General features: G+C 41.2%; 1 protein-coding gene across 4 annotated transcripts in view; it reads left to right on the forward strand.

Moving 5' to 3' along the window:
* Positions 1-27507, forward strand: part of rph3aa (rabphilin 3A homolog (mouse), a) — a 47415-nt gene that overhangs the window by 13927 nt on the left and 5981 nt on the right. Inside the window, exons 1-11 of one of the 4 annotated variants that reach the window (XM_085358539.1) lie at positions 10289-10404; positions 10549-10678; positions 18010-18093; positions 18536-18680; positions 19439-19612; positions 19749-19760; positions 19809-19976; positions 20076-20155; positions 24150-24224; positions 25712-25821; positions 25911-26037. In XM_085358539.1, coding sequence (XP_085214665.1) covers positions 10289-10404; positions 10549-10678; positions 18010-18093; positions 18536-18680; positions 19439-19612; positions 19749-19760; positions 19809-19976; positions 20076-20155; positions 24150-24224; positions 25712-25821; positions 25911-26037 — 1221 coding nt within the window. Of the gene's footprint in view, positions 1-10272; positions 10405-10548; positions 10679-18009; positions 18094-18535; positions 18681-19426; positions 19613-19748; positions 19977-20075; positions 20156-24149; positions 24225-25711; positions 25822-25910; positions 26038-27507 lie in introns of those variants that run through there. The other 3 variants (XM_085358536.1, XM_085358538.1, XM_085358537.1) reach the window with 3 other exon arrangements.

Below are 27507 nucleotides of genomic sequence, written 5' to 3' on the forward strand. Positions count from 1 at the left end.
GGAAAAAGTTCTTGTTGTGTGTCAGTTAGAATTATATTTTTCTTTTTTCCCTGGTTGCCAGGACTCAGAGACAACAATGCAATAAAAATGAAAAATGCAAAGTGGGATTGCCCAGGGTTGGGGTTGTCACCGATGCTGACTGAGATGTCCAAGAGTTAAATGAAGCATGTTAGGCTACTTGGTGAGTCTACACTGGCTTTGGTTGTGAAGCAGATAAAATGTGTAGAACTAAGCACTGAATGAACACGTGGTGAAATGTGACTTCTAGTCATAAAAACTTTGAGTGGTAAGTAAGACAAGAAAAGTATTATATACAACAATCACTGATTATCTCTTCATCATTGCAGCTGTTAGTGGGTGGAATATATTAGGAAGCATCATTCTGTCCACAAATTTGATGTGTTAGAAGCAGGAAATAAGGATTATTGTAAGTTTTTTTTGCAGATTTGACAATGGCAAAATTAATCGTTAGATAACTGGGTCAGAGCATCACCAAAACTGTAGCTCTTGTTGGGTGTTTCCAATCTGCAGTAGTCAGTATCGATCTAAAGTAGTCCAAGGAAGGAATACTGGTGAACCAGCGACAGGGTCATGGATTGCCAAACCTCACTGATGCAGTGAAGGCTGGTCCATATGGTTCAATCCAACAGATGGACTACTGTAGCTCAAGCTGGATATGGGCTACAGACTAATCATATTGCCCATGCACACCCTTGTCCACTCCTGAAAGTGCCAACAATGAACATGTGAGCACCAGAACTGGACCATGGAGCAATGCCAGACGGTGACCTGATGGTCTGATGCATCACGTTTTCTTTTACATCATCTAGATAGCTGGATGTGCGTGCTTCACTTAACTTGTGTGCAGTGTTCTAACAAGAAACCTTGGATCCTGCCATCCATGTGGATATAAGAATTGTTGCAGACCACACACTTTCATGTAAATGATATTCCCTGATGACTGTGGCGTCTTTCAGCAGAACAATGCCCCCTGCCACAAAGCAACAATGGTTCAGGAATGGTTTGAGGAGCACAACAACACATTTGAGGTGTTGACTTGGCCTCCAATTTCCTTGGATGGCAATCCAATTGAACATCTGTGGGATGTCAGTCTGCCCCAGGGCAGCTGTGGCTACAACCGTAGCTTGCGTCCAGCAGTGTGTGAATGTGAGAGTGAATGAATAGTGGTATTGTAAAGCGCTTTGGGTGCCTTGAAAAGCGCTATATAAATCCAATCCATTATTATGTGAAATCCTAATCATTGGAGTGACTAAAAACATCCCTCTGAAAGATAATGAATGATGCTAAGTAATGGTAAATGGACTGATTCTTATATAGCGCTTTTCTACTCTCACGGAGTACTCAAAGCACTCTATACAACATGCCTCATTCACCCAATCACACCCATTCTCACAAGCACTTTATCTACACTTCGTGCTTTCTAACGACATTCATACTCCGATGGATGCATCGGAGAGCAAGTTAGGGTTAGTATCTTGCCCAAGGATACTTGACATGCAGACTAGAGGAGCCAGGGATTGAACCACTGACCTTCCGATCAGTAGGTGACCTGTTCTACCTCCTGAGCTACAGCCACCCATAAGTCAGGTACAAATGATAACTCCAATTACTGTGCATTTCTAACACAGTAAAGATGGCAGTAAACAGAAGTGTCAGTTTGTACACAACCAAAAGAGCTTGCATCTTCATGTTTTGTGATGGATTACTAATTTGTGATTTAATGTGTAGTTTAAAAACTAATATGAAAGGTACTTTTTGGATAATGAGTAAATACTGAAGCAAAAACTAAGGGAGACCAGTTGACTGCAAGAACAGACTAAGACTACGACCTTTATGGCCCCAGCACAGATACTGTTTGGGTTTCCTTTTTCTTTGCTTCAGTTTGCAATGGTTTTCTTTTGGGCCACTCACTCTGAATGTAAAGTCTGTGGCACGCGTATGTCGGAAACTCACGGGGAAAAAGTGTATGCATGTTTATTATAGTACGTAATGCAGTACTTGTAATGTTAATAAGAAACTGGCGAGAGTTGTGATTGTAGAAGACCTATAAGCATTTTAAGTAACACTTGCAGGCTAATTGAATGAACAAGCACATGAACACATATTTTTGTGCATTTATTAAACCAAAGCAATAGTTGTTTGTATATATTTTTCTTATTTTGTATATCCCTCTTGACTTTATATATTTCTCCTGTTTGTCATTTATTCCTATTGTCTACTATTTATATTTTATTCCAGCACAGTAGATTTAAATTTCTCTGTCACTCTCCGCCATCATTATAGAGTCATTAACCCTGGCTTCACCTCACAAGTTATGACCTCTAATCTCAGTGTACACACACACACACACACACACACACACACACACACACACACACACACACACACACACACACACACACACACACACACATGTAAGTGCCAGTGATCCCTGGAGCCAATTTCACCTCTCTGTCAACTTACACTATAAAAAAGTTCTAAATCAAGCCAGGCTTAATGTGGTGACATGTGTCCTTGGTGTAGGGCAGGAGTTCAAGATGTGTGGTCTTCTTATGTGGTTTTCTCAGGAAAGCACATCATCTCTCTCATCATAAACATGGAACAGATTGTGGCTTTGTAACCTGATATGCATTTGTAGGGTTTTCTTCCCTAACATTTTGCAATTTTGCTTGTGAACCAGAAGCTTTGTTTCTTGTGGTTCTATAAATACACTCCCTCCTATGTGTCCAGAAGCATCACTTATAGGTGACCAACACACCTCTGCAGGTCCCTTTCAGTTCAAATGAGCAGCAGTTTGCCACTGAGGTCTTTTCGAGTCACTGAGCTCTTGACACATTGATGTGGACTGTAACCTGCCATCTGTCAGGGAAAGGTCATCTTAACTGATTGTATCTTTGATGTCATCTGTTTGGTCATTGCTCAATGTCAGCTCCCTTAGCTCTTTGCTCACTATACTTTAAACCTCACATTGTGTTTGGTTCAAATTGAATCCATTTTGATATTTAGTCATAAGAATAACATGTCATTCTTTTCTTGAATTGGATTTTTTTTTTTGGAAATTATACAAAAATGCACAAAAATGAAAATTTTATAGCATTGCATAAAATTGCATGCAAATTCTTGCATATTGATTGTACTATTTAGATTGATTTTAATATTGAGATGAGTCAAAATAGCTAAATAGTAGTTTTAGGAATATTGAAATTGTCAGTCTACAGATGTCATGTCTGTTCTTATTATATAGATAGATTATATAGATTATAGATTACATACATTATATAGAGTTATATGGGTACTTTCAGGCTGCCATGAGAACTTTATGTGCTCCCACCATATTCCCAAGGCACCTGCTGGTCTTTGATGGATCATGGTGGATTCTTAAAACAGTAAAATATTGTAGCATTACAGCAAAGAAGTGCTATTTACATGGTGTATATATGCATCAGGGGCCACTTGGAGTTCAGCTTCAATTTGGCCAAGAGTAAGTTGGTACATGAACAGGACGAGCCAGTCACCAATCCACAAACCTTCCAATCAGTAAACACTACTACCCATGATATAACAAAAATAACCTTAAATTAAAAAAATTAGAACCCATTTACTCCAAGCTAATTGAGATTAAAATGACAAGGAGCTTCTGTTTCAGTGAGTGTAGAAAACAAAGTGCAGGGCCCACACACACGAAGTATCCCACAACTGCTTTGAATGCACATACTAGTTTGTAATTTATGTAACTAGTTTGCACTCTGTTAATTAAGGTTGAATTAATTTTGACAATTATAAATGACAGCTATGAGGATTGGAAAGATCATACTATGGGTTTTTAAATTTTTCTTGGTTAAGAGTAGAGGACAATGCTTTTCCAGCATTTTGTTGACCCATCCATCACCCCAACCTCCATACTGTTTTCACTTGGTTAAAAAAAAGATTTGAGAAAGTTTTATATTTTCATTCATGGTTGGTTCTATGTGCCCCAAGAGGATGGCAGCAGACAGACACTACTAAGATAAAAATACCAACGAAATATAACTTTAAATAAAAAGAAATCCCATAGTGTTATTTGCAAGGTTGATACATACATACAATATATGACTAAAGAAATATCATTTACATAAAGTTTTACAACTACATTCACATAGTTGAATGCTGGTGGCCCATGGAGACCCACCAGTGCAGCTTAATTATGAGTAGAGCAGCTCCGTTGTAATGGTATCACTGCTACAAAATCAGTAAATGAGACACACCAAAAGGGCATGGGGTGAAAATAGGGATAATGCTGACATGCTGTCATGTGTAAGCGGTTTGGCCTTTTTAGCATGTGACATTGAGAACCAGATAGGAGTGTCATGCCCTGCTGCAGAGCCCAAGTGCACATTGATCTTCTCTAATGCAGTGAGCTCTCCTCTCAATGGTCAATTTATAATGCACGTGCATGTGTGTGTGTGCAGAGTGATGATGCAGAGATGATGAGGAACAACCAATTGGAACTCTAATTCATGATTTATGTGATCTATTATGTGCAGTATAAATTAACAATATTCTCTGCTATAACTATCTGTAGTCTGGCTGACTGATGCTAACTATGGAATAGTTGGTGCCTTTGCATGGCAAATATGAAGCCAGTAGCACATTACATTAACATCAACAAGCCTGATCACAATTAATGTGAAGCATAAAAGCAAATTCTGACATTTTAGTCATTTCTTTGTGAAACAGATTTAACTAAGTAGATTTTTCCCTTTTTTTTGTAGTTTTGCTCAAAGGCAAGCTGTTTTCTATATGCTGAACTAAGCTTGCAACCTGCTGACTGTAGTTTTGTGACTAGCAAACGTATATGCAAATTCAATATCCCAAATTTATTTCCTTACAGTTCAAAATATTTTGATAGAGATATATTACTGACTTTACTCATACAGATCATTTGGGGTTTTTTTTACAGCAAAATCTAAGCGCAAATTAATTTTCTGCTATAACGGAATTTTTTTTCATGGCATAAAAATTGTTTATTTGCAGATGGTCCAGGCTGTAACTGCAGTGATTTGACTCATGATGACAGCATGTGTGTGTGCTACCCGCTGAGTGTAGTGACTCATGGGCTGAAAGTGTCTGCCATTTCTGAACATTTCCTTTCTCCCTGACCCCCCCACCTTTGTTTTTCACTCAAACCCTTCAAGGCACATAAGCACACACACACACACACACACACACACACACACACACACACACACACACACACACACACACACACACACACACACACCAAGTCGCAGATATCAATCTGTCAGGTTGCCACATTGTCTGCAATGACAGCAACCTCTGACATTTACATGCATTGGGGACAGGATATTCTTTTGAAGAGGAAAGGGATGAGAAAGAAGAAAAGCAGTCAGCTGTGAAGTAAGTGAGGCATTACTCAGCAGCCACTGCCCGATTTAATGTCTGATGCTTGGACATTAATGAGGCAGGTAGCAGATATAGTTGGAATTTGGACAATAAAATGTGCTAACTGTGGAGCAAAACTATTTTCCTTCTGTACTTACTTGGAATTGAGATGCAGTCTGCAGGATCAGGAAAATGACTGGTTGGTCCAGAAGCAAGAGGTTGAGGTCATTCTTTTCTCTTAACAATGTTCTTGTCAAAAGATAATGAGTGTGCTACTCTACAGTGAAAATGACTTCAGGCATGCACATTGCAGTCCAGACTTGAACAACACATTACTGCTAACAGTTCACTTACTACAGTCAGCAGTCAGCTTCAATTAATGCCTCATTTTTTCAAGCACAAGTACAGAATTTATGTGCCTGTGGACCAGCAGACAGTCAGGTTTTAATGGCCAGAAGCACTAATAGGTGTGGTCGAGCTCACATAAATCATGGGTAACCAAATTAACTCCTCTCAGACCTTTTTAAAGGCGTACCTTTTCAACCGTGGCACACTGAAAGTTGAATGGACAGCGAAAACCCTGCAGTCATGTCTTTACAAGCAGAATAATGTGAGCTGCTTTCAATGGAAATATCACTCAGTCACATATATTACTCTGAATTTCTTCATATGAATTGATGTCAGCTTGTTCTATTCATTCTTGCCATTTAGTTATTCTGTGAATCACTTTTAAAGTGCACTTTCAGCAGGAAAAACATGAATAAAATATAAGATGTAATATGCATGTTGAAAAACAAGCAGTTTTTCATTAAAACAATAAATTCTCCTTAAGATGATATTAATCAAAATCAGTAAAATCTCAAGTGAATTAGAGAAGATGTTAACAGGCGGTGTAGTTGTATATTGTTGCTTTAAGCTGCATGAATTTATTAAATATTTGCATCATCATAGTTTTCCACATGATCCATGTGTACATCCCCAAATACAGAGTTGTGAATGTTTATGAATGTGGCACAACCGTATTAACTTAATGGTAACACTGTTTGAGTTGGCTGTTGAGTCTTGAGCTCCTTTGCATCTGTTGGACATAGTGTAGTGTTTTACATATTTGCTTGGCAAGTGAATGGCCACTTGATTAATTTCAACCAGAGACACAACCGAGGTTGGATCAGGAAAGGCGTTTGGTGTAAAATTCAGACAGGATTTAACTTCTTTCAGTAACAAATGACTGCCATATATTGGATAATGTTTTTTACCTGATAAAAAACTAATTTGCTGAATGCAGTGTTGCTACCTTAATTTTAGTAAAGTAAAAGAGCAAACATACAACAATGAAGAGACATTCAAGACAAGAGGGCACATATTCACATCCGTGGTTAATAGAGAAGTCTAACAAAAAGAGAAGAAAAAAAGGTCATATTGCTGAGGTTTGCCTCACTCTATAATATGCATACAAGAACAATCTGCAGGATGCAAGTATATTATAATTGATCTTATAATTATCCCAGGTTTAGCAAAGCAGCCATTTGAGTTCCATGTAGCCCAAAGGGATGTGTTTGACAATTATACATGCAGCATCTATAACCTTGATCAAACCTTGCAAAAGTTAAATATCTTTATAAATTGGTGAAAAGCTTTCTTTACAGCTTGGACAGAGCAGAATTATAAGTAAGGAAGTGTTGTGGTGATTGAATGAATAATGAATCCTTGTTAAATCCACTGAAACTACAAACATTCATTTTGTTGGAAAGAAAATGCCCACAGGCAATTAGAATAATACATTAAGTGACGTAAACATGATCATTATGGAGGGACCTGCTGACCACATGTTGAGGTTTTTCTTTTCTTTTTTCCACGGTTGTTTATCAGATCCAATTAGATGTTAACTCAGGTGAGAACCAGCCAGGGCTGGACTGGGACAAAAAATCGGCCCGGGCATTTTGACAAGAGACCAGGTATTAAAGCCATAGGGCCTTTGAATGAAAGCACACGCTGTTGTGACAGTGATACACTGTCTTGTTGGTATATGTATGATTTCTATACATTTTATGTCAGATAAAAACTTTGGTTGTAAGATTCAGATAATTATTTATTAAAAGCAAGACATTTTAAATAAGAACAAGAAAGAAAAGTATTTCTTTGTGCCCCCCTTTCCCTGTTAATGCCCTACCTGACCCCCTGGCAAAACTTTGCTAGACCCGCCCCTGCATAGTTACCAGCTGTCAGCTACAAAGGATCCTGGTGTTATTTGTCTCTCAGAAACAGTTCATAACTTCCCTTCAACTCATTCATGTCACCTAAAGATAAAGCTGTTTCTCCATCACCTGTTCAGCTCTGATGATTCAGTAAGGACATCTCCTGGTTTCATCTTCATGTTTCCCTCTCACCACATATCCAAACCGATATCATGACCAGCAGCTTTTACCAGCAAACATCAGCAGATACTAGAAAATAATATTAAATAAATTCTAACAGCAGCTGATCAAGCTTAAACGTGCTGCTGTTGTTTAGCGCAACATCCGCTGGTTTCCTCTTTCTGGTGCAAAGTGGGCGATAAATAAATGAGAGAGAAAAGCTGATCAGCTGATCACTGATCATGACTGAAGTAGCAACAGGAGAGGGAGGGGGAGAGAATGAGAGAAGGAGAAGCAGCTGTGCAGCGTAAAGACAGAATAACTCCAGCTTTGTGTCTTTTTCCATTCTGGCTGAAGTACAGGACATACTGCGTTTCCTTTCAGCTCAATACAAAACTCGTAATATTTTCTCTGGATACGGGACGATTCCGTTTTTTTATGGGACGGTTGGCAACTCTACTAACTAACCTTATGAATAAAATAAAGTTCACTATTGGTAACATCATAGCACCCACCCAGCTGTATAGAAACTGTCATGCTAGCTCACGCAGTACGAGTTATTGTAACTGACAGTAAAAAGTCAGCACAACGAAAATAAACTACCCCTAAAGTTGGTTTATATCTGACCCAGACAGACTGCAGGTCATATAACTTCTTACCTGAAGTTCAGTTCACCTGACACTCGGACCTGCGGCCGCCTCGGGTCTCTCCTCCTCCTGCCTCCCCTTTCCCTCATCCACCTGCTGGCCTCTGTGGAAGCTCCGCCATAGCCACCACCAAACAACGGAGTTATTTTTACACATCGGCCAGCATCTGGTCAATCCACCACCTCTCATTGTTTATACCGTTACAAAAAACCCAGAAAAAACATCAGCCCATAAAAACGAAAAATCACCATCGGTCCACCGATGGAGCCAGCCATGTCCCATTATGCCCCATGGTCTTGTAATTGTGGAGGGCCAACTGTGCAGCCTGGTTTCAAGAACTGCTGCTGCCTCGATCTTGTGAAGATATTATTACTGACACTGTTGCTGTCAGAAATCTAAGAGACATGCATTTTTCAGAGCAAGCGTGGGTTGCGCCAGAAAATCCCACCGTCACTGAAATTACCACCATAGACACTTTCCCAGGAAAATCCAACACTTTAGTTCACAGACTGATGAGTTTGATTTTCATTGGCCAAATTATTTTTGCTGCTCTCCGAGTGAATATGCCAGAGGTTTTCCAACCATCCAGCAGCATTTGCACTAGTGGCATCTTTTTTTGCCAGTAAAATTTCTTAGACAGTCATCTTGTGAGTGACAAACTAAATTATTGGTCTGTCTTTGTCTCAGTACAGCTGTTTAAAAATCCAGATATTTACTTTCTGTAATGAAATTTTAAGATTGTTCTTATCAGCCATATGCCAAAGACACATGTTTAGAAACCCGCAAGATTCTTGTTTGCAGCTAGTCTTAATTTGACGACACTGATATGAAGCTTCCACATTGGCACTGAGTGGACTTATGTACTCTGTGACCAAATTGGTGGAAGATGATATTCTATAATATCTCCTGATCCTGGTACAGAGCTGATTATAGTGTGCAGGAAGAAATACGTTTGATCTTTTGTTCTTTTTTTTTGCTCTCAGTCTAGGGTGCAGAGAACTGAGGGACCCTTGTAGCACAAGTAATGACAAAAATTACTGTAGTACTGTAGAAATGTGATGTAACGTTACTTTGTAACACATTACTGTAATGACAGTAATGGGTATAATGTGTTATTTTGTAATGTGTTATTGTTAAGACTGGTGCTGTGTCACATAATCTTATTTGGTCATCCCCCCTTTTTTGTTCTTGGTCTTCACTGAGCAACAACATTAACAAGAAATCCTGGAAATGCCCCTGTATGTCTGCTGAGTTTATTTACCCGCAGTGGGGGAAATGATCTTTTTTGGCAGCTCATGGCCCAGTTGAAAAAATAAACAAGGAATAAAACAAAAAAATATTCAATCCTATCTTGTAGGATTAAATGTGATGATAAAACAGTCCCAAAATGTTCTAACTGATTAATTTATTAACTACATTTATTAAGCATATTCTGTTGGCCTTTTCTCCGTAGCTTTAGTTTAAAAAATGACCAGGTCATGTGAAGCAAGCTTAGAGTATGACCTGCAAGAAAAGTGACTGATCCCCACTGGCTTGTCACTGAATCTGTGAACCATTTAAACTTTAATGGATTTCAGATCACAGATCACTCTTAATTAAAAGGCTTATTTTATGTGGGTTTTGGTCACAAGATGCAAAATAAAAATTGGACATCATTTGTGTTATTGTGTATGAAAACAACTGCAGCTGCTCAGTATTATTTCAAGTCCAACATGTTTCCAGCTGTGCTTTGATGTTAGTGTCTAGCACTCCTTACTTAGGCACTTTTTGGATGTTTTGGCCATTTGTCTGAGTCTTATTTTCACTTTGCTTGTCACTTGTACTCTGTGTCTGTTCTGTGTGTTTGTGTGTGTGCGCTTTGGGTTCAGCAGAATTAGGTGGACAATGAACATGCCTGGCGGCACCCCAGGGGAGGAGCTCACAGATGAGGAGAAGGAGATCATCAACAGTGTGCTAGCTCGGGCAGCTATGATGGAGGCCATCGAGCAAGAGAGGATTGAGTGAGATGGAAAACCGTTGTCTCTGTTGCACTGAATCACATCACCAACCATGCACAGATGCTCACTGAGATGAACAACTTTTTGGTGACAAACCTGTGCCAAGTTTGTGTCCCTGTGCTGATAATAATTTGCATGTGCTCTCAGGCGTCTTTCCAGTCGTCTGGATAATATCAAGAAGACAGCGTGTGGTGATGGAGAGATGCACTGTCTGCTGTGTGGTGCGTCGTTTGGACCACAGGGGGTCACAGCTGTCCTCTGTGTGCAGTGCAAAAAAGTAGGTGGATTTTGTTACTTTTTTTTGTTCATAGGGGTTGAAGGGACTGTGCCTGGACTGGAATTTTCTTTACCACTGCTTGGAAAGTAACATTTACTCAAATACTATACTTAAGCACAACTTTCAGGTTCATTACCTTTTCTTTAACATTCTGCTCTACTTCATCCTTCTACCTAATGGTATTCCAGAGATTTATGTGACATTTTTAGTAACCAGTGCAATTTCTTGATTCATTTAAGTTGTTGAAGAGTTCAGGTGGTGATTACTGTAAGTCACTATGACCCATAAAGCCACAAAAGGGCGACACCAGTTTGAAACAAATGTAAAGAAAACAATTAGGGTTTAATATTAAGTTCTGGTCAATTGTATAATTGAACATGTATACTAAAATACAATCTGATGTTAAACATTAATTAAATGAGTGATAACCAACCATTTGGACATCTGCCACGTCACAAAAAGATGAAAAACGAAAATAAAGCTTATTCAGGACCCCCTAAACAGAATTCTTGTTTCCTGTGTTCTATACTAATTTTCTTATGATATATATTGTATGATATATATATGGGAAACCATTGGTGCTTTTTTGTGATTAATGATATACAGTACAAGATATCCCATGGCCTTTAGGTGTTGTTCCTATTTGCGTGCAGTAGCGCAACCACCTTGCACTTATGTAGTGTATGTCATGTTTCTTGTGTAACAACGGGAGACCAGTTTCTACTTTATATTTGAGTATAATGAAGTTGACTTAGAGATGATGAAAAAGTCATTCCCAAAAACACACATTAGGCACCACAGCTAAGTTACAGCTAACTGGCTAAAAGCCACAATTCAAGCTATTGTAGGTAGCAGTGTTACACATATTTGCTTTATGGTTTAAAATGATTTAACTGACAGTTAAACAACACTGTTTAACATTGGCAATAAGGATCATATTTAGAGTTGAAATTATCTGGCAAGCTAAATCACTTTATTATCTGCTACATACTTGTAGTGTCAGATACATTTCTGTTTTCTTGCAACTTTCAGGTTGGTTGCCCCTCCTATGTGCATTTCAAACCTCATATTTAGTGCAATGCATTGTCGGTAATTTCCTTTGGCAAAGTCGAGGGGCATGTTGGTTTGCTGGCTTTTCTGTCACTTTACTTTGTCATATAAGAAATAAACAGACAGAGGTGTACATGCTACTTGTACATCTGAGTCTGCACTCATATGTCATGTTTGCTTACATTTATAAACAATAGGAAACCAGTTACATTTTTACTTAAAACAGTATTGCAAACTAAACGTTGGACCACCTTTATGGGCTAAAGAGGCAAAACAAATTGAAGGATAAAGAATAAACAGGCATGTGGTGCCCCCATATAGAAATGTTGGCAGAAATACAAAAGTGCAGAGAAATTTGTCAAAGTGCACCACTGGAATGATGAAGTCATTACACTAGGACAGGTCCTCAATGCACTTGCGCACATTTTTAAGTGAGGTCATGCTAGAAATCACACCGAAAAACATAAAAGCTGACACCCTGGTGGGGTCAGTGACTTCTTTGTACTAGTTTACTGTCGCTGCAGCTGCACTAAGCTTCTAATACTGCATCTCTGACCTAAGCTTGGTTGTTACTGAAATGACTCACTATTGATCTGCTCATTCAACTCTTTCTTTACCAAAATATATGAACAAATTTTACTTATGTCTGTAAAAGTGTGTCAGTAGAATTTAGCTGAGGGTGCAGAGCGACCTTTTTGGACAGCCCGGTCCCCCAAGCCCCACCCATATTGCCAACACTGCAGGGAGCCCTCATGCACTTGATGATTTGACAGTGGGACAGTCCTGAATCCTCCAGGGTTTTAACGGAAACATGACTCAATGTCTGTAAATTTGTGACAGTGGACATTGGGCCTAAGAGTTCAAAAGAGGACCCAAATGCAGCACAAAATTAATTTAACAAACTCACAAAGGATGTGAGCAAAATGTGCTGCAAAATACTGACAGGATACAAAGTCCTTAAACTGAAAAAGGCAGAGATGGAAACCTGGGAGTGCAAGTATAGAGGGAAACTCATGTCTTCACACTCAAGGCTGAGTGGAAAATGAGATATAGGTGGAAACAATTACGGACTCACAGGAGGGGATTGGACAAAGACAGAAAGGAAAAGACAGAAAGGAAAACAACAAAATACACATAAGGAAAAGCATTTACCAAAGTACAGGGTGGGCCATTTATATGGATAAAATGGGAATGGTTGGTGATATTAAAGTCCTGTTTGCGGCACATTAGTATATGTGAGGGGGCAAACTCCTCAAGATGGGTGGTGACCATGGTGGCCATTTAGAAGTCGGCCATCTTGGATACAACTTTTGTTTTTTCAATAGGAAGAGGGCCATGTGACACATCAAACATATTGGTAATGTCACAAGAAAAACAATGGTGTGCTTTGTTTAAAAGTAACTTTATTCTTTCATGAGTTATTTAAAAGTTTCTCTGTGTTCACAGCCATTGACATGTCAAAGAGGTTAACACGTGAGGAGCGGATCGAAATTGTGTTGATATCTGGTGAACGCAGTAACCGGGTCATTGCAGCAGATTTCAATGCAAGACACCCTACGAGACCACCCATCTCCCATGCTACAGTTAGCAAACTGCTTGCTAGGTTTTGTGAAACTGGTTCAGTGTTGGATTTGCCAAAATGTGGACGCAAGAAAACTGTCACTAATGAAGAAACATCAGTGGCTGTCCTAGCTTGTGGGGCGACCGTGGCCCAGGGGGTTGGGAATCGCATCTGTAACCGGAAGGTTGCCGGTTTGATCCCTGGGCTCTCTCTCCTGGTCATTGTGTCCTTGGGCAAGACACTTTACCCTACTTGCCTACTGGTGTTGGCCAGAGGGGCCGATGGCGCGATATGGCAGCCTCGCTTCTGTCAGTCTGCCCCAGGGCAGCTGTGGCTACAACTGTAGCTTGCCTCCACCAGTGTATGAATGTGAGAGTGAATGAATAGTGGTATTGTAAAGCGCTTTGGGTGCCTTGAAAAGCGCTATATAAATCCAATCCATTATTATTTTTATTAGCTTCATTCAGCAAGAGCCCACAGCGTAGCACTCGCTGCACGTCACTGGAGAGTGGCATTAGTCGAACATCCCTTCGGCGGATATTAGCTACTCACAAATGGCACCCTTACAAACTCCAGCTACTGCAGCATCTCAACGAGGATGACCCAGATCGGCGCACAGAATTTGCAGAATGGGCAAAACAAAAATTGGAACAGGACCCTCAGTTCACGCAGAAGATTTTGTTCAGTGATGAGGCAAACTTTTATGTGAATGGTTAAGTTAACAAACAAAACCACCGCTATTGGTCTGACACTAACCCACATTGGATGGATCCCTCCAAGACTGTTGGAACAACAAAAGTGATGGTTTGGTGTGGTATATGGGGTACAATGATAGTGGGTCCATTCTTCGTCAATGGAAACCTCAAGGCCACTGGATATTTGAAATTGCTACATGATTATGTGTTTCCCTCTTTATGCACTGAAGCTGGCACGTTCCCTGAGTTTTTCCAGCAAGATGGTGCACCACCACATTATGGGTGCCAGGTCCAAGCATTCCTAGATGAACAGTTTCCTGGAAAGTGGATTGGTCATCGTGGGCTGGTTGAATGGCCCCCAAGGTCTCCCGATCTGACCCCCTCAGACTTTTATCTTTGGTGTCACCTGAAGGCAATTGTCTATGGTGTGAAGATACAAGATGTGCAGCACCTGAAACTATGGATACTGGATGCCTGTGCTGGCATTTCTCCTGCGGTGTTGCTATCAGTGTGTGAAGAGTGGGAGAAGAGGGTTGCATTGACAATCCAACACAATGGGCAGCACATTGAACTCATTTTATAAGTGGTCAGAAACTTGTAAATAACTCATGAAAGAATAAAGTTACGTTGAAACCAAGCACACCATTGTTTTTCTTGTGACATTACCAATAAGTTTGATGTGTCACATGGCCCTCTTCATATTGAAAAAACAAAAGTTGTATCCAAGATGGCCGACTTCTAAATGGCCACCATGGTCACCACCCATCTTGAGGAGTTTGCCCCCTCACATATACTAATGTGCCACAAACAGGACTTTAATATCACCAACCATTCCCATGTTATTACGCTGTATCCATATAAATGACCCATCCTGTAAAACAGCTGTGCCTAGAGCAGAAATGTAAAAGCACAATTAATCAAATAAACATTAAGTAAAAATCAAAAATCCCAGCACTGTGACACGACTCAGTTGGAAAGCTTACAAACTGATGCATCAGTTCACATGATCCAATAATGTCAAATAGAATCAGATATCACAGGGGATATTATTTTAATACTTTCTGTACATTTTTCCTATGTTCTCTTACAGCTGACACATTGGCTGTTTACGGTGTTTTCTATATTGTTCAACAGCTCTTAGAACTGCTGGGCCATGTGCAAACAAATCTGGACATACGTGGTGCATTTCAGGGTCTTATACACTCAACAAAAATATAAACGCAACACCTTTGTTACTGCTCCCATTCCCCATGGGATGGACGTAGAGACCTAAAATTCATTCCAGATACACAATATAACCATCCCTCCCAAACAGTGGTCACAAATCAGTCCAAATGTGTGGTAGTGGGCACATCTGCCATATTGAGATAATCCATCCCACCTCACAGGTGTGCCACATCAGGATGCTGATCTGACATCATGAGTAGTGCACAGGTGTACCTCAGACTGCCCACAACAAAAGGCCACCCTGGAATGTGCAGTTTTTTGCGCTATTGGGGGTCTGGGGACCCAGAACCGGTCAGTATCTGGTGTGACCACCATTTGCCTCATGCAGTGCAACACATCGTCGCATGGAGTCTATCAGATTGTCAATTGTGGCCTGTGGAATGTTGGTCCACTCCACTTCAATGGCTGTGCGAGGTTGTTGGATATTCGTGGGAACTGGTACACGCTGTCGTATACGCCGGTCAAGCACATCCCGAACATGCTCAATGGGTGACATGTCCGGTGAGAACTGGGACATTCTCAGCTGCCATCGGCCAAGGTGGGAAAGTGGGCGTGTGTCCCAATCAGCCAGAGTTTCGGGTGTGTTCATTGTGAAACCTGGCCCCACCTTATCATGCGAATTCCTGAGGTCAGATGGCCCAGGATGTGAGTGGGCGTTAAGGCGTCTGGGAAGGGATCTCAAAACTGGATTGTCCACTTGTCCACAGGACAAGACTCAGCAGTCCATCTGCATCTTAAGGATAAAGGACACTCTTTCGAGGATGCCAATGTTCACATTTTGGACAGAGAGGACAGATGATTTGAAAGAGGAGTGAAAGAAGCCATCTATGTCCACTGTGAGCGACCATCTTTGAACAGAGGCGGGGGTTTACGACACCAACTCTCTGCCATCTATAATCCAGTTTTGAGATCCCTTCCCAGACGCCTTAACGCCCACTCACATCCTGGGCCATCTGACCTCAGGAATTCGCATGATAAGGTGGGGCCAGGTTTCACAATGAACACACCCGAAACTCTGGCTGATTGGGACCCACGCCCACTTTCCCACCTTGGCTCAGGCGATTAGAGGATCATCAGGGGGTCCTTTTGTCCCTCTGTGGGGGGTTACTCCCACTAGGTTTATATCTGGGACTCTCCACCATTTGACCTTAGAACTGAAGAAGCTTCTCGGATGAGAGGTGAAACGTCTTCAAGCAACTTAAAGAAGTCCAGACGCTTTTCTTTGCAAGCTCCTTTGACTACGATGACCTGGATGACTGAGAACCTTCACAGACATACAGTGAAACCAATATAACATCTCCACATTCACAAATATACATTTCTGACATTCAAAAACAAAACAAAAACAAATCAGCGACCAATATAGCCACCTTTCTTTGCAAGGACACTCAAAAGCCTGCCATCCATGGATTCTGTCAGTGTTTTGATCTGTTCACCATCAACATTGCGTGCAGCAGCAACCACAGCCTCCCAGACACTGTTCAGAGAGGTGTACTGTTTTCCCTCCTTGTAAATCTCACATTTGATGATGGACCACAGGTTCTCAATGGGGTTCAGATCAGGTGAACAAGGTGGCCATGTCATTAGTTTTTCTTCTTTTATACCCTTTCTTGCCAGCCACGCTGTGGAGTACTTGGACGCGTGTGATGGAGCATTGTCCTGCATGAAAATCATGTTTTTCTTGAAGGATGCAGACTTCTTCCTATACCACTGCTTGAAGAAGGTGTCTTCCAGAAACTGGCAGTAGGACTGGGAGTTGAGCTTGACTCCATCCTCAACCCGAAAAGGCCCCACAAGCTCATCTTTGATGATACCAGCCCAAACCAGTACTCCACCTCTACCTTGCTGGCGTCTGAGTCGGACTGGAGCTCTCTGCCCTTTACCAATCCAGTCACGGGCCCATCCATCTGGCCCATCAAGACTCACTCTCATTTCATCAGTCCATAAAACCTTAGAAAAACCAGTCTTGAGATATTTCTTGGCCCAGTCTTGACGTTTCAGCTTGTGTGTCTTGTTCAGTGGTGGTCGTCTTTCAGCCTTTCTTACCTTGTCCATGTCTCTGAGTATTGCACACCTTGTGCTTTTGGGCTCTCCAGTGATGTTGCAGCTCTGAAATATGGCCAAACTGGTGGCAAGTGGCATCTTGGCAGCTGCACGCTTGACTTTTCTCAGTTCATGGGCAGTTATTTTGCGCCTTGGTTTTTCCACACGCTTCTTGCGACCCTGTTGACTATTTTGAATGAAATGCTTGATTATTCGATGATCACGCTTCAGAAGCTTTGCAATTTTGAGACTGCTGCATTCCTCTGCAAGATATCTCACTATTTTTGACTTTTCTGAGCCTGTCAAGTCCTTCTTTTGACCCATTTTGCCAAAGGAAAGGAAGTTGCCTAATAATTATGCACACCTGATATAGGGTGTTGATGTCATTAGACCACACCCCTTCTCATTACAGAGATGCACATCACCTAATATGCTTAATTGGTAGTAGGCTTTCGAGCCTATACAGCTTGGAGTAAGACAACATGCATGAAGAGGATGATGTGGACAAAATACTCATTTGCCTAATAATTCTGCACTCCCTGTATATTAGCTGTATAATACCAGTAGGCCAGCTCTAATAGTAATTTGGTATGGCTTCGCGGGCCAAATGTAATTAGGCTGCGGGCCAAATTTGGCCCACGGGCCAGAGTTTGACACCTATGTTTTATGCGCACCTGCTGTTGAAGACTAAATCTGTGTGACACTGCAACTCTGTGCACGAGTATGTCTTAATGTCTATTTTTCCTTTCCCGCAGCATATGTGTACCAAGTGTGGAATTTCAAGCAACAGCAGGACATGCCCTGTGTGGCTGTGCCAGATCTGCAATGAACAGATAGAGGTGAAGGAAAAGGAATGATGAAGAACAGATTCCATGTTGTGCCACATTAGTCTGCCATTAGTCTTTTGTCACGATAATACTGTTACACAATTCTGTTTTTATGATGATGTTGTGCTTGCTGAGGTCGCTGCCCTGGGGAGCCCAAACTCTTTAAACAAATGCTCATTCCTATCATTCATACAGAATAAGTACTCAGTAATACTGCAGATACAAAGAGGTCATGTTTTTGCATCAAATAAAAGAATTCAAATTAAATAAATAAATTGGAGTTAAAATTTTGGCCACTAGAAACTGACTTCAGCTATGCTTAAAAACACAGTATGTCTATACAATATCTGCCAAAGCACTGTCCCTGTAACACATGTTACACATGTTTGAATTGTGTGAGCCATTTCCATTCTTGGAAAATATTCCAGTGATGCAAATTTTTGTGTTACTGCAGGTACAGAAGCGTTCAGGAGCTTGGTTCTTTAAAGGAAGAGAGCAACTGGGTCTGCCTGCCCCCCTTCCTCTGTCCAGACCTGGACAGTCGAGCACAGAAAACTGCTCTACTCCAGCAGGCTACAGTGGATCACATCAGGGATACGGTATTTTTTTGGAAGTGAATGTTTCTCACATTTGTGCATGGGTTTTCAGATATGCCTCTTAAGAACTGATAAAAACCATAAGAGCTAAATACGAGTTGTCTTTTGATCTTATGCCAGAGATATGCTTCTTTTATTTTATTTTTATTTAAAAGCTGAATTAGCGTATAAACATCTTGGGATGCATCTCCTTGTTTTTGAAGGTGTTGTCAGACAAAAAAAAAAATGGAAAAATTGCCACCTTATTGTGGTAGAGGTTGATCCCTAATGATACCAGAGCAATTTGTCTCTGGTTGGGTTTCCCAAAGCAACCTGATTGCTCACCTGAGGTGAGGGCCAAACTAAGTACAATTCAGAAGATATCAATGGCATGGCAATGGTAGTTTGCTTGGATCAGGGTTACTGGGAGTCTCCTGGAGTCAGACCTGGGGGAGAGTGCTGGTGACTAGGCCCTAACCCACAGGGCCCAGCTTGGCTCTGGTTGGTCCTGCACCCACCACCCACATGAGGAGCTGAAGCAGTATGGTGCAATGTGTCAAAGGTAGAGGTACTTAAGTTCTTTGTGACCACTTTACTAATTTTTGGGGGTTTTTTGGTCTCTTTGTGGTTATTTTCTGTCTTTTGGAGTTGTAACTTTCCACCATGAAATATTAGTGGTCCCAGGGAGACCTGGCAGTCCCATTCGGTAATGCATCTATTGAAGTGAAACATTATTCTAACAGTGATGATAATCTTACTTTGACTCCCAGAGCGCATTGCAGGGTCACAGCAGCACAAGTCTTTTGGATCAGAACAATGGGAACAGACAGCAAAAACAACAGCTGACAGTTGTAATGAGGGTCATTCCCATCCAGCCGCTGTAATGAAGACAGAGAGACATGTGTCAGCCTCCAAACCACCTCAGGCAAACACAGAGCACACAACCCCTAACTCAGGTAAAGTCACACTGATCCTTCTAAGAATAAGCCCAGCACTACAAGGCTAATTTCTAAATGTTCCAAATGAACACTGATACATAAAAAGACACTTCAGATTGTGTTAACTGCTGATTATATTTTATAAAATCTCAAGTACCTGCTGCAGGTATGGAGAACCATCACGCGGAAAGTCAAGAAACATTGCCCCCTCCAGCTGTGGAGGAAAAAAGACCACCTGTTATCTCTGGCTCTGTTTCATCTCATAAGCCTGTCTCCAGAGTTGGTCCACCTGTTAACCCACCTGCCAACAACCCTGCTCCTCCCAGACCCCCACCAGATCAAACAGAGGAAGACAACAATGACTATGACTCAGATGATGCCAGTAAGATTATTCCTCAAAATTTAAAACCTTTATTTGTTGAAGACAAATGTATTATTACTTTTATTTTTTGCAACGTGTATGTCTGTGTGTTTCTTACAGCCACTCTGGGATCTCTGGAGTTCACTCTACTCTATGAACAGGAGAACCATGCACTACACTGCGGTATTGTTAAAGCTAAGGTGAACGCTCATACACATGTATGAATAGAAATGAGATAACAACACAAAATAAAAGATCAGTTAAAATAGGACAAGATAAGTAATTCGGGCAACGTGGTTCAGGGGGTTGGGAAGCTCATCTTGTAACCGGAAGGTTGCCGGTTTGATCCCCAGCTCTGTCTGTCTTGGTCGTTGTGTCCTTGGACAAGACACTTCACCTACCGCCTACTGGTGATGGCCAGAGGGGCCGATGGCGCAATATGGCAGCCTCGCTTCTGTCAGTCTGCCCCAGGGCAGCTGTGGCTACAACTGTAGCTTGCCTCCACCAGTGTGTGAACGTGAGAGTGAATGAATAGTGGAATTATAAAGTGCTTAGAGGGTCTCGAAAAGCGCTATATAAATGCAATCCATTATTAATGAAGATTGGAAATGATATAGTAATAATAATATTATACAGACAGATTAGACAAGATAAAATCTGTGTTTTGGCTCTCGGAGGAGGCGGACGCACTTTTTCTCCTCTCCTCTCCCTTATCTTCCCTGCTTAGTTTTTATGTCCTTGTCTAGTCTTGTGTTTTTTGTATTACTTTCCCTGGAACACTCTCTCACAGTCTGTTTCTAAAACCTAAAGAGAATTATGGATTTGATCAACTGGTCTCTGAATGCTATTGACACCCTTTTCTCAACGAGAAGTCTGGGCTCGGGAGAGCCCGAGTGCCCTGGAGGGACTTTCCCTGCCGGATACACGATGGACGGGTGGCAGACATGGAGGATCGTGTGCCTGGCGGGACTGTCGATCGAGGACGCTGAAGATATCTACCTATTCGGAACCGTGATAACAGGGTTTTTGCTGATCGGAGCTGGCTTGGCCCTGGCTTATCTGAGAATTAAGCAGTGTTGGGAAGGTTACTTTTAAAATGTATTCCATTACAGAATACAGAATACATGCCCCAAAATGTATTCTGTAACGTATTCCGTTACGTTACTCAATGACAGTAACGTATTCTGAATACTTTGGATTACTTAATATATTATCATGCTTTTTACAACAACGTGAATGTACTATTGCTGGGTGATTTATTACTATTACTGAAGGTCCGCGACTCCGAACTGTAGTAAAGGGACCTCTGACTAATACGGCGGGGTCCGTGTCGGCTCGTAGCCGAAAAATAGCTTTACTTTGTTGTGTGGGTCAACTTTTCTTGCGAGAGACAGAGAGAGGCGTTGAAAGGCTGCTCCAACGGAACTTATTGTCGAGTCTTAATAGCTTACTTACAACTGGGCTCGTCAGGCACTCTTCTTGGCTGAAGTGGTTATTATTATATTTACATGCTTCCAGCTCCAGTTTTTGCTCGATGACAACTCGTACCTTTCCACTCCCCTTTTTCTCCCTCCTCGCGCTCACAGACATATAACGGGTATGGCAGTCCATTCTCCCTGCAACACGGACTACACTGCCCATGATGCTACATTCTTTAGAGCTATGCTTGTAGCATTCTGCCTGTTAGCTTAGCACAACAACAACAACAAGGAAATGCGCTCTCTCACCCAGGAAACACACAGTCGCAGAGAGAGAGAGAGAGCGTCGCCCTGTAACCATGGCAACCGTAACGCTGCCGCCTGGAACAAAAGAACGTAGCTGTCAAACAAAACCCAAACAGTCCTGACCCGCGACAATATGAAACAGGAAAGTACCGCAGTGTAATCCATTTATTTCAACAAAGTAACTGTATTCTGAATACCACCTTTTTAAACGGTAACTGTAACAGAATACAGTTACTCATATTTTGTATTTTAAATACGTAACGGCGGTACATGTATTCCGTTACTCCCCAACACTGGAATTAAGAAAGTGGAACCGGCTGTTCAAACCCCCCCAAGGCTGCCTGCTGGGATTGAAACGATGGGACGAGGCGCAACTTCTCAGAACAGGCTCATTGAGAGCAGCATGGATAAGACCTTGGAGACTCTTACAGCTGCCGTGAATACTCAGAATAACACCTCTGAGTGTACATTGGATTACATCAAGGAGAGGCCTGCTAAGAATAACACCTTTGTTAAGTTGGATTACATCGTGGAACAGCTGACTGCAGTCGTGAGTTCTCAGAATCGGCTCTCTGAGCAAAAGAATGACAACACCACGGAACGCAAGTTTGATACCATCATGGGGAAGCTCGCGGTTTTCCAACGGGAGATTGAGAGACCAGTGTCGGAGTGTTAAAGAACAGCTTTGAAATTCTCACGAGTTGTTGCAAAAGAAAAATTACCATCACAATCCAGCTACCCCTTTGGCGCCAGCTGTGGGCTCAAGGCTGGAGCCGAACAAAAACTCCCTGATAACGACTGTGTTGAGTCTGTTCCTTCCCATTCCATGCAAGGCCACCTGGGTTGGCTGGAAGACTGTTTACTTAGCCTGGCAGGGCGAAGGACACTGTCTCAGCTGAACTATGGACACGCACACACATACATATACTGATACTGATAAGCACTCACTGACGCATCACCCTCCCTACCCCGGATCCAACGCCACCTCCAACACTTACCTCCCCTCTGATGTGGACATCAGGTCACCTGCAGGCGCAGTCGAAGATTGCAGCGATCCCAGATCAGATGTACACACTGGAACACTTTCCCATGTTGCTTGTCTGTGTTTATTGTGCTATGTTGTGTTGATATCTGTGCATTCCTGTATTATCCTTTTGTGTTACACATTTCGATGTTTTTTTCCTCGCTACCTAGCCTGACCTGTCTCCCCAATGTGATGTTTGTGTATTGTATGTATGGTCGGCAAGGTCTGTCATCTCGGTTGTGGGCAAAAGACCTGCAACTGACAAATAAAGGCTATCTCATCTCATCTCATCTCATCTCATAAAAACAGACCATATAGAAGATAAGACAAAACAAAACATTTAAGGTGATGGCTGGAAAAGCAACAACATAAAAATTATAAAGTGGGACAAGGTAAACGAGTACTTGAAAGGAGAAGACAAAAGGACACAATACAACACAGGAAAATATGTGCCAAAACAAAACATCTCAGGTCCAACCAAACTAATAATGGACAGGACAAAATGAGACAAGAAGAACAAGAAGGGACAATTGGGACAAGACATGCCATGTCAAGAAGAAATGAGAATAGACAAGAAGAAATAAGGAGCTTAATGTTTTCATTGAGCATTCTGAAACCCGATGTCACAAGCACAGAGACTGAGTCTACTTTGAGACTTGTCAATCTCAAAGTGGGTCACATAGAGCATGCAATGCTTTGTCATCACTGTAGACACTAATGGGAGCCATAATTTAGAAACTACACATGATGTTGTATTCAAGAAGATTTGAAGTTATTTGAAACTATTGATTAAGGCCAGCACGGTGGCACGGTGGTTAGCACTGTTGCCGCACAGCATGAAGGTCCTGAGTTCAATTCCAACATCAGGCCGGGGTCTTTCTGTGTGTCTGCGTGGGTTCCCTCCGGGTACTCCGGCTTCCTCCCACCGTCCAAAGACATGCAGCTTGTGGGGATAGGTTAATTGGATAATCCAAATTGTTATTAGGTGCGAATGAATGTGAGCGCGAATGGTTGTCTGTCCCTGTGTGTTAGCCCTGCGACAGACTGGCGACCTGTCCAGGTTGTACCCTGCCTCTCGCCCTATGACAGCTGGGATAGGCTCCAGCGCCCCCCGCGACCCTGAAAAGGATAAGCAGAAGCGAATGGATGGATGGATGATTAAGGCCATAAAATCTATAGAAAAATGTTTACTGAGACAAAGGAGCTGAAGGCTGTTTACACAAAGCCTTCTTTTTGGTCACTGGGAGGTTTAAAACACTTCTGGCCGGCTTCATTTTCAAACCCTGAACTTACATCCATATTTAAATACAGTGTATACACAAGACAGAACAAGGTAAAATGGGATATAAGAGAGACGTTAACAATAAAAACAAACAAAAATAATAATATAATAATAATATTTTCATCTCGAATGAATCCAAGCATTGTGTTTCTTGTTTTTTTCAGGGTTTAAAAGCAATGGACTCAAATGGACTTGCAGACCCATATGTTAAGCTGCACCTGTTACCTGGAGCCAGTAAGGTATTTACATGCTTACTTATTTATTTTACTCATTTAAGAAGTAAGATTTTAAAAACAACAAGCTAATCTTTATGTACAAATAAATATGGCAGAATAGCCAGGAAAATGTTGCCTATATACAGGGTAGGAAGTAATTATTTGATTCCCTGCTGAATTTGTACATTTTGCAGAATTCAACCCCCCACCCCACCCCAATAATTTTGGCTCCCACAGATTTGCTGTGTACCTGTGTGGCTCTCAGATTACAGTCAATCAGTTAATCATTTTTTAGATATTCCTGATCTCAATTTGTTATAAAGCACGCGTGTCCCCAAAATCAGTTTCTTCCATTCCAACCTCGCCACCACCATGGGCAAGAACAAAGAGCTGTCAAAGGAAATCAGTGAGAAGACTGTAGACCTGCGCTAAGGCTACAGTGGGTCACAAGACCATCAGCAAGAAGCTTAGTGAAAAGGTGACAACTGCTGATGCAATTATTTGGAAATGGAAGACTATAAAATGACCATCGGTCACCCTCAAGCTCAATGCAAGATCTTGCCTGGTGAGAATGATAATGACAAAGGTGCTGAATCAGCCAAAAAGCTACATGGGAGGACCTTGTTAATGATCTGAAGACATTTGACACCACAGTCACCCAGAACACCATTGGTAAGACACTAGATTGTAATTGAAATATTGCAGCACCCACAAGACACACAGATTACCTGTCCATTAGGGAACCTTAAAATTTTGGACGACAACCTCCTTCCCTCAGCCAAAACACATGGATGGATCTTCTAGCATAACAATGACCCAAAGCATATCACAACAAAAGGAGTTGCTAAAGAAGAAGCACATTAAGATCATGGAGTGACCACACCAGTCGCCAGACTTCAATTATTTAAAAAATCTATGGAGAGATCATAGCTTCAAATTGCCGAGGAGCAGTTGAAAAACCGTAAAGATTCAGAGGGTTTTGTAAATTTGCAAACAGAAAAAATGTGTGATTTTTTTCTGGATTTTTCTCTCCGTTAAAATTAAGCTACGATGGAAATGTTAAGACTGTTCATTTCTTTATAATTAAGAAAATTTATAAATTCAGCAGAGGATTGATTAACTGTTTCACCAACTGTATTAATTTAACAGAAATTGACATTAGCAGGAAATTGGAGGATGGGATGTACGCAATGTGACCCAATAAATGTAAATACAGTGTTAGAAAGCTCCTAATGACAATCCTGTTTGAGAAGATGGTGTTTTGGTGAATTTATTTGATTTGAAATGCTCTTATATTATATAATATTGCAATAACAAACTGACTAATGCTCATAGCCTTAAATTTAGGTTGGCTGGTACATCACTGATAGGAGTACTGTGTCATTTTGAGTGAAATAGAATAATCAGTTTGCTTTGAGCTAAGTGTTTGATGTTCTGATGGGCATTGGTTCTCAGTTATTCCTCAGTTTCTTTTATTACTTGAGAAATTCATCTGAATTTCTTATCTTTAGTCTAATAAGCTTCGTACCAAGACACTTAAAAACACCTTGAATCCTGTTTGGAATGAAACCCTGGTTTACCATGGCATCACAGATGAAGAAATGTCACGCAAAACCCTCCGGTATGAACGACTTTTACATACTTTAACACTGATTTGCTACTTATATCAAAATAAAAGCTTTCATGGAGTGCATCGTTTGTTGTTTGCAGGCTTTCGGTGAGTGACGAGGACAAGTTTGGACACAATGAATTCATAGGAGAGACACGAGTGGCCCTCAAGAAACTGAAATTTAATGAGAAGAAGAACTTCAGTGTTTGTTTGGAGAGAGTGATCCCAGTAAGTCTGAGGGCAAAACCGACAATACGATGAGGTTTTGACCTGCTCTAAATATTTGCTTAATAAGGCACACAGTTAGCTACTGTTTTTCTGTAAGTTTAACTCAGCACTGGCAGATGAACTCACAGCACAGCTCAAGTACATGAGATGCAAAAATGAGTACAGATCACAAGAGATGCCAGTGTTTTTAAACTGTGAGTCACACATTATCTGAAATGAAGGTTACACATTGTTTTGTATTTTGGTGCAAAACAGCATCTTAGAGGATGACAAAGCAGTTCAGAACATCTTATCTTGTTCTTTCCTTAGACATTTTAGTAAAGCACTAGTAACTTGCTGCTTCCAAAGGCATAAAGTACTTTTGCAATCGAGTGAAATCTTCACATTTTCCGCTTGGTGTAGGTACGTGGTCAGTCTGGGCCACAAGATTACTCATTACAGTGTAAGTGGTTACCTCAGGGACACCAAGGGGACACAGCTCTGGCTATAGCTGCATAAGTCCCATTTTGCTTCGGTTTAAACTTGCTTAAGGGACAACAAATGAAAAGAAATCGAATTTAAGGGGGGAGCGAGTTAAAACAGCTTGTTTCAGATAGTGAATGAACTGAGAGCTTGCACCAAGGCTCAGTATAAAACAAATGAGAATCTTTTAAAACCACAAATCACCCAAAACTGTCAGGGGTGTTGTGTGGATGCTAGGAAAGGAGGACCTAAACGCTGGACTCACAGGTAGGTGAAGGCTGGTGCTTATTATGACGAGCAGGTGAGCTGAACATAAGATGGCTCGCTGAACTGAAATGACTGGCTGAACTGAACACACGTACAGAGTAGACAACATTAACATCAATGAGACGACAAAGACCAGGATGAAACTGAGGACTTAAATACACTGGCTAATGATGATGATTAGGGACCGGTGAGAACACAGCTGAACATAATGAAACAGGAAGTAGAACTAATGACACTGAAACAGAGGGGTGGCACGGTGAAGCGGGAAATATGAATGTGGAACATAAACTGAACATGAACTGAATACAGCTGGTGAACCACCCAGGAACCCTGACAAAAACTACTTTGGTGGCCAAGAATACATCTAATGTATTAGTTCCCTTTTAAAAACACTAGTATAAATGGAATTCTCGGTATGTATAATTTCGTGATAGGTCTGTCTGCTGATCCTCTAGTAGGATTAACCACCAGAGCAGCTGTTTTAAAACAGTTATTATTTATAGTGCTCATATAATAACATTTTATTCATTGAAAACTGAACATCTTCAGGTGGACCTTAAATGGATCTAAACGTGAATGTTTTAATCACAAATGGCTAGACACTTGAAGAGATAAAATGTATTATTTTGTACTTTATGCATACATATACACTTAATAGTGTATATGGAAAAAGTATGCATAGCTTGGTGTCCAGTTTTATTACCCTGTGGCATGCACACTGACAAAACCTGAAATTAAAGA

This window comes from Diplotaxodon limnothrissa, linkage group LG7 (assembly GCF_057381915.1).
Source record: "Diplotaxodon limnothrissa isolate DT_005_m linkage group LG7, D_limnothrissa_male_GT1.1, whole genome shotgun sequence".
Classification (NCBI taxonomy): Eukaryota; Metazoa; Chordata; class Actinopteri; order Cichliformes; family Cichlidae; genus Diplotaxodon; species Diplotaxodon limnothrissa.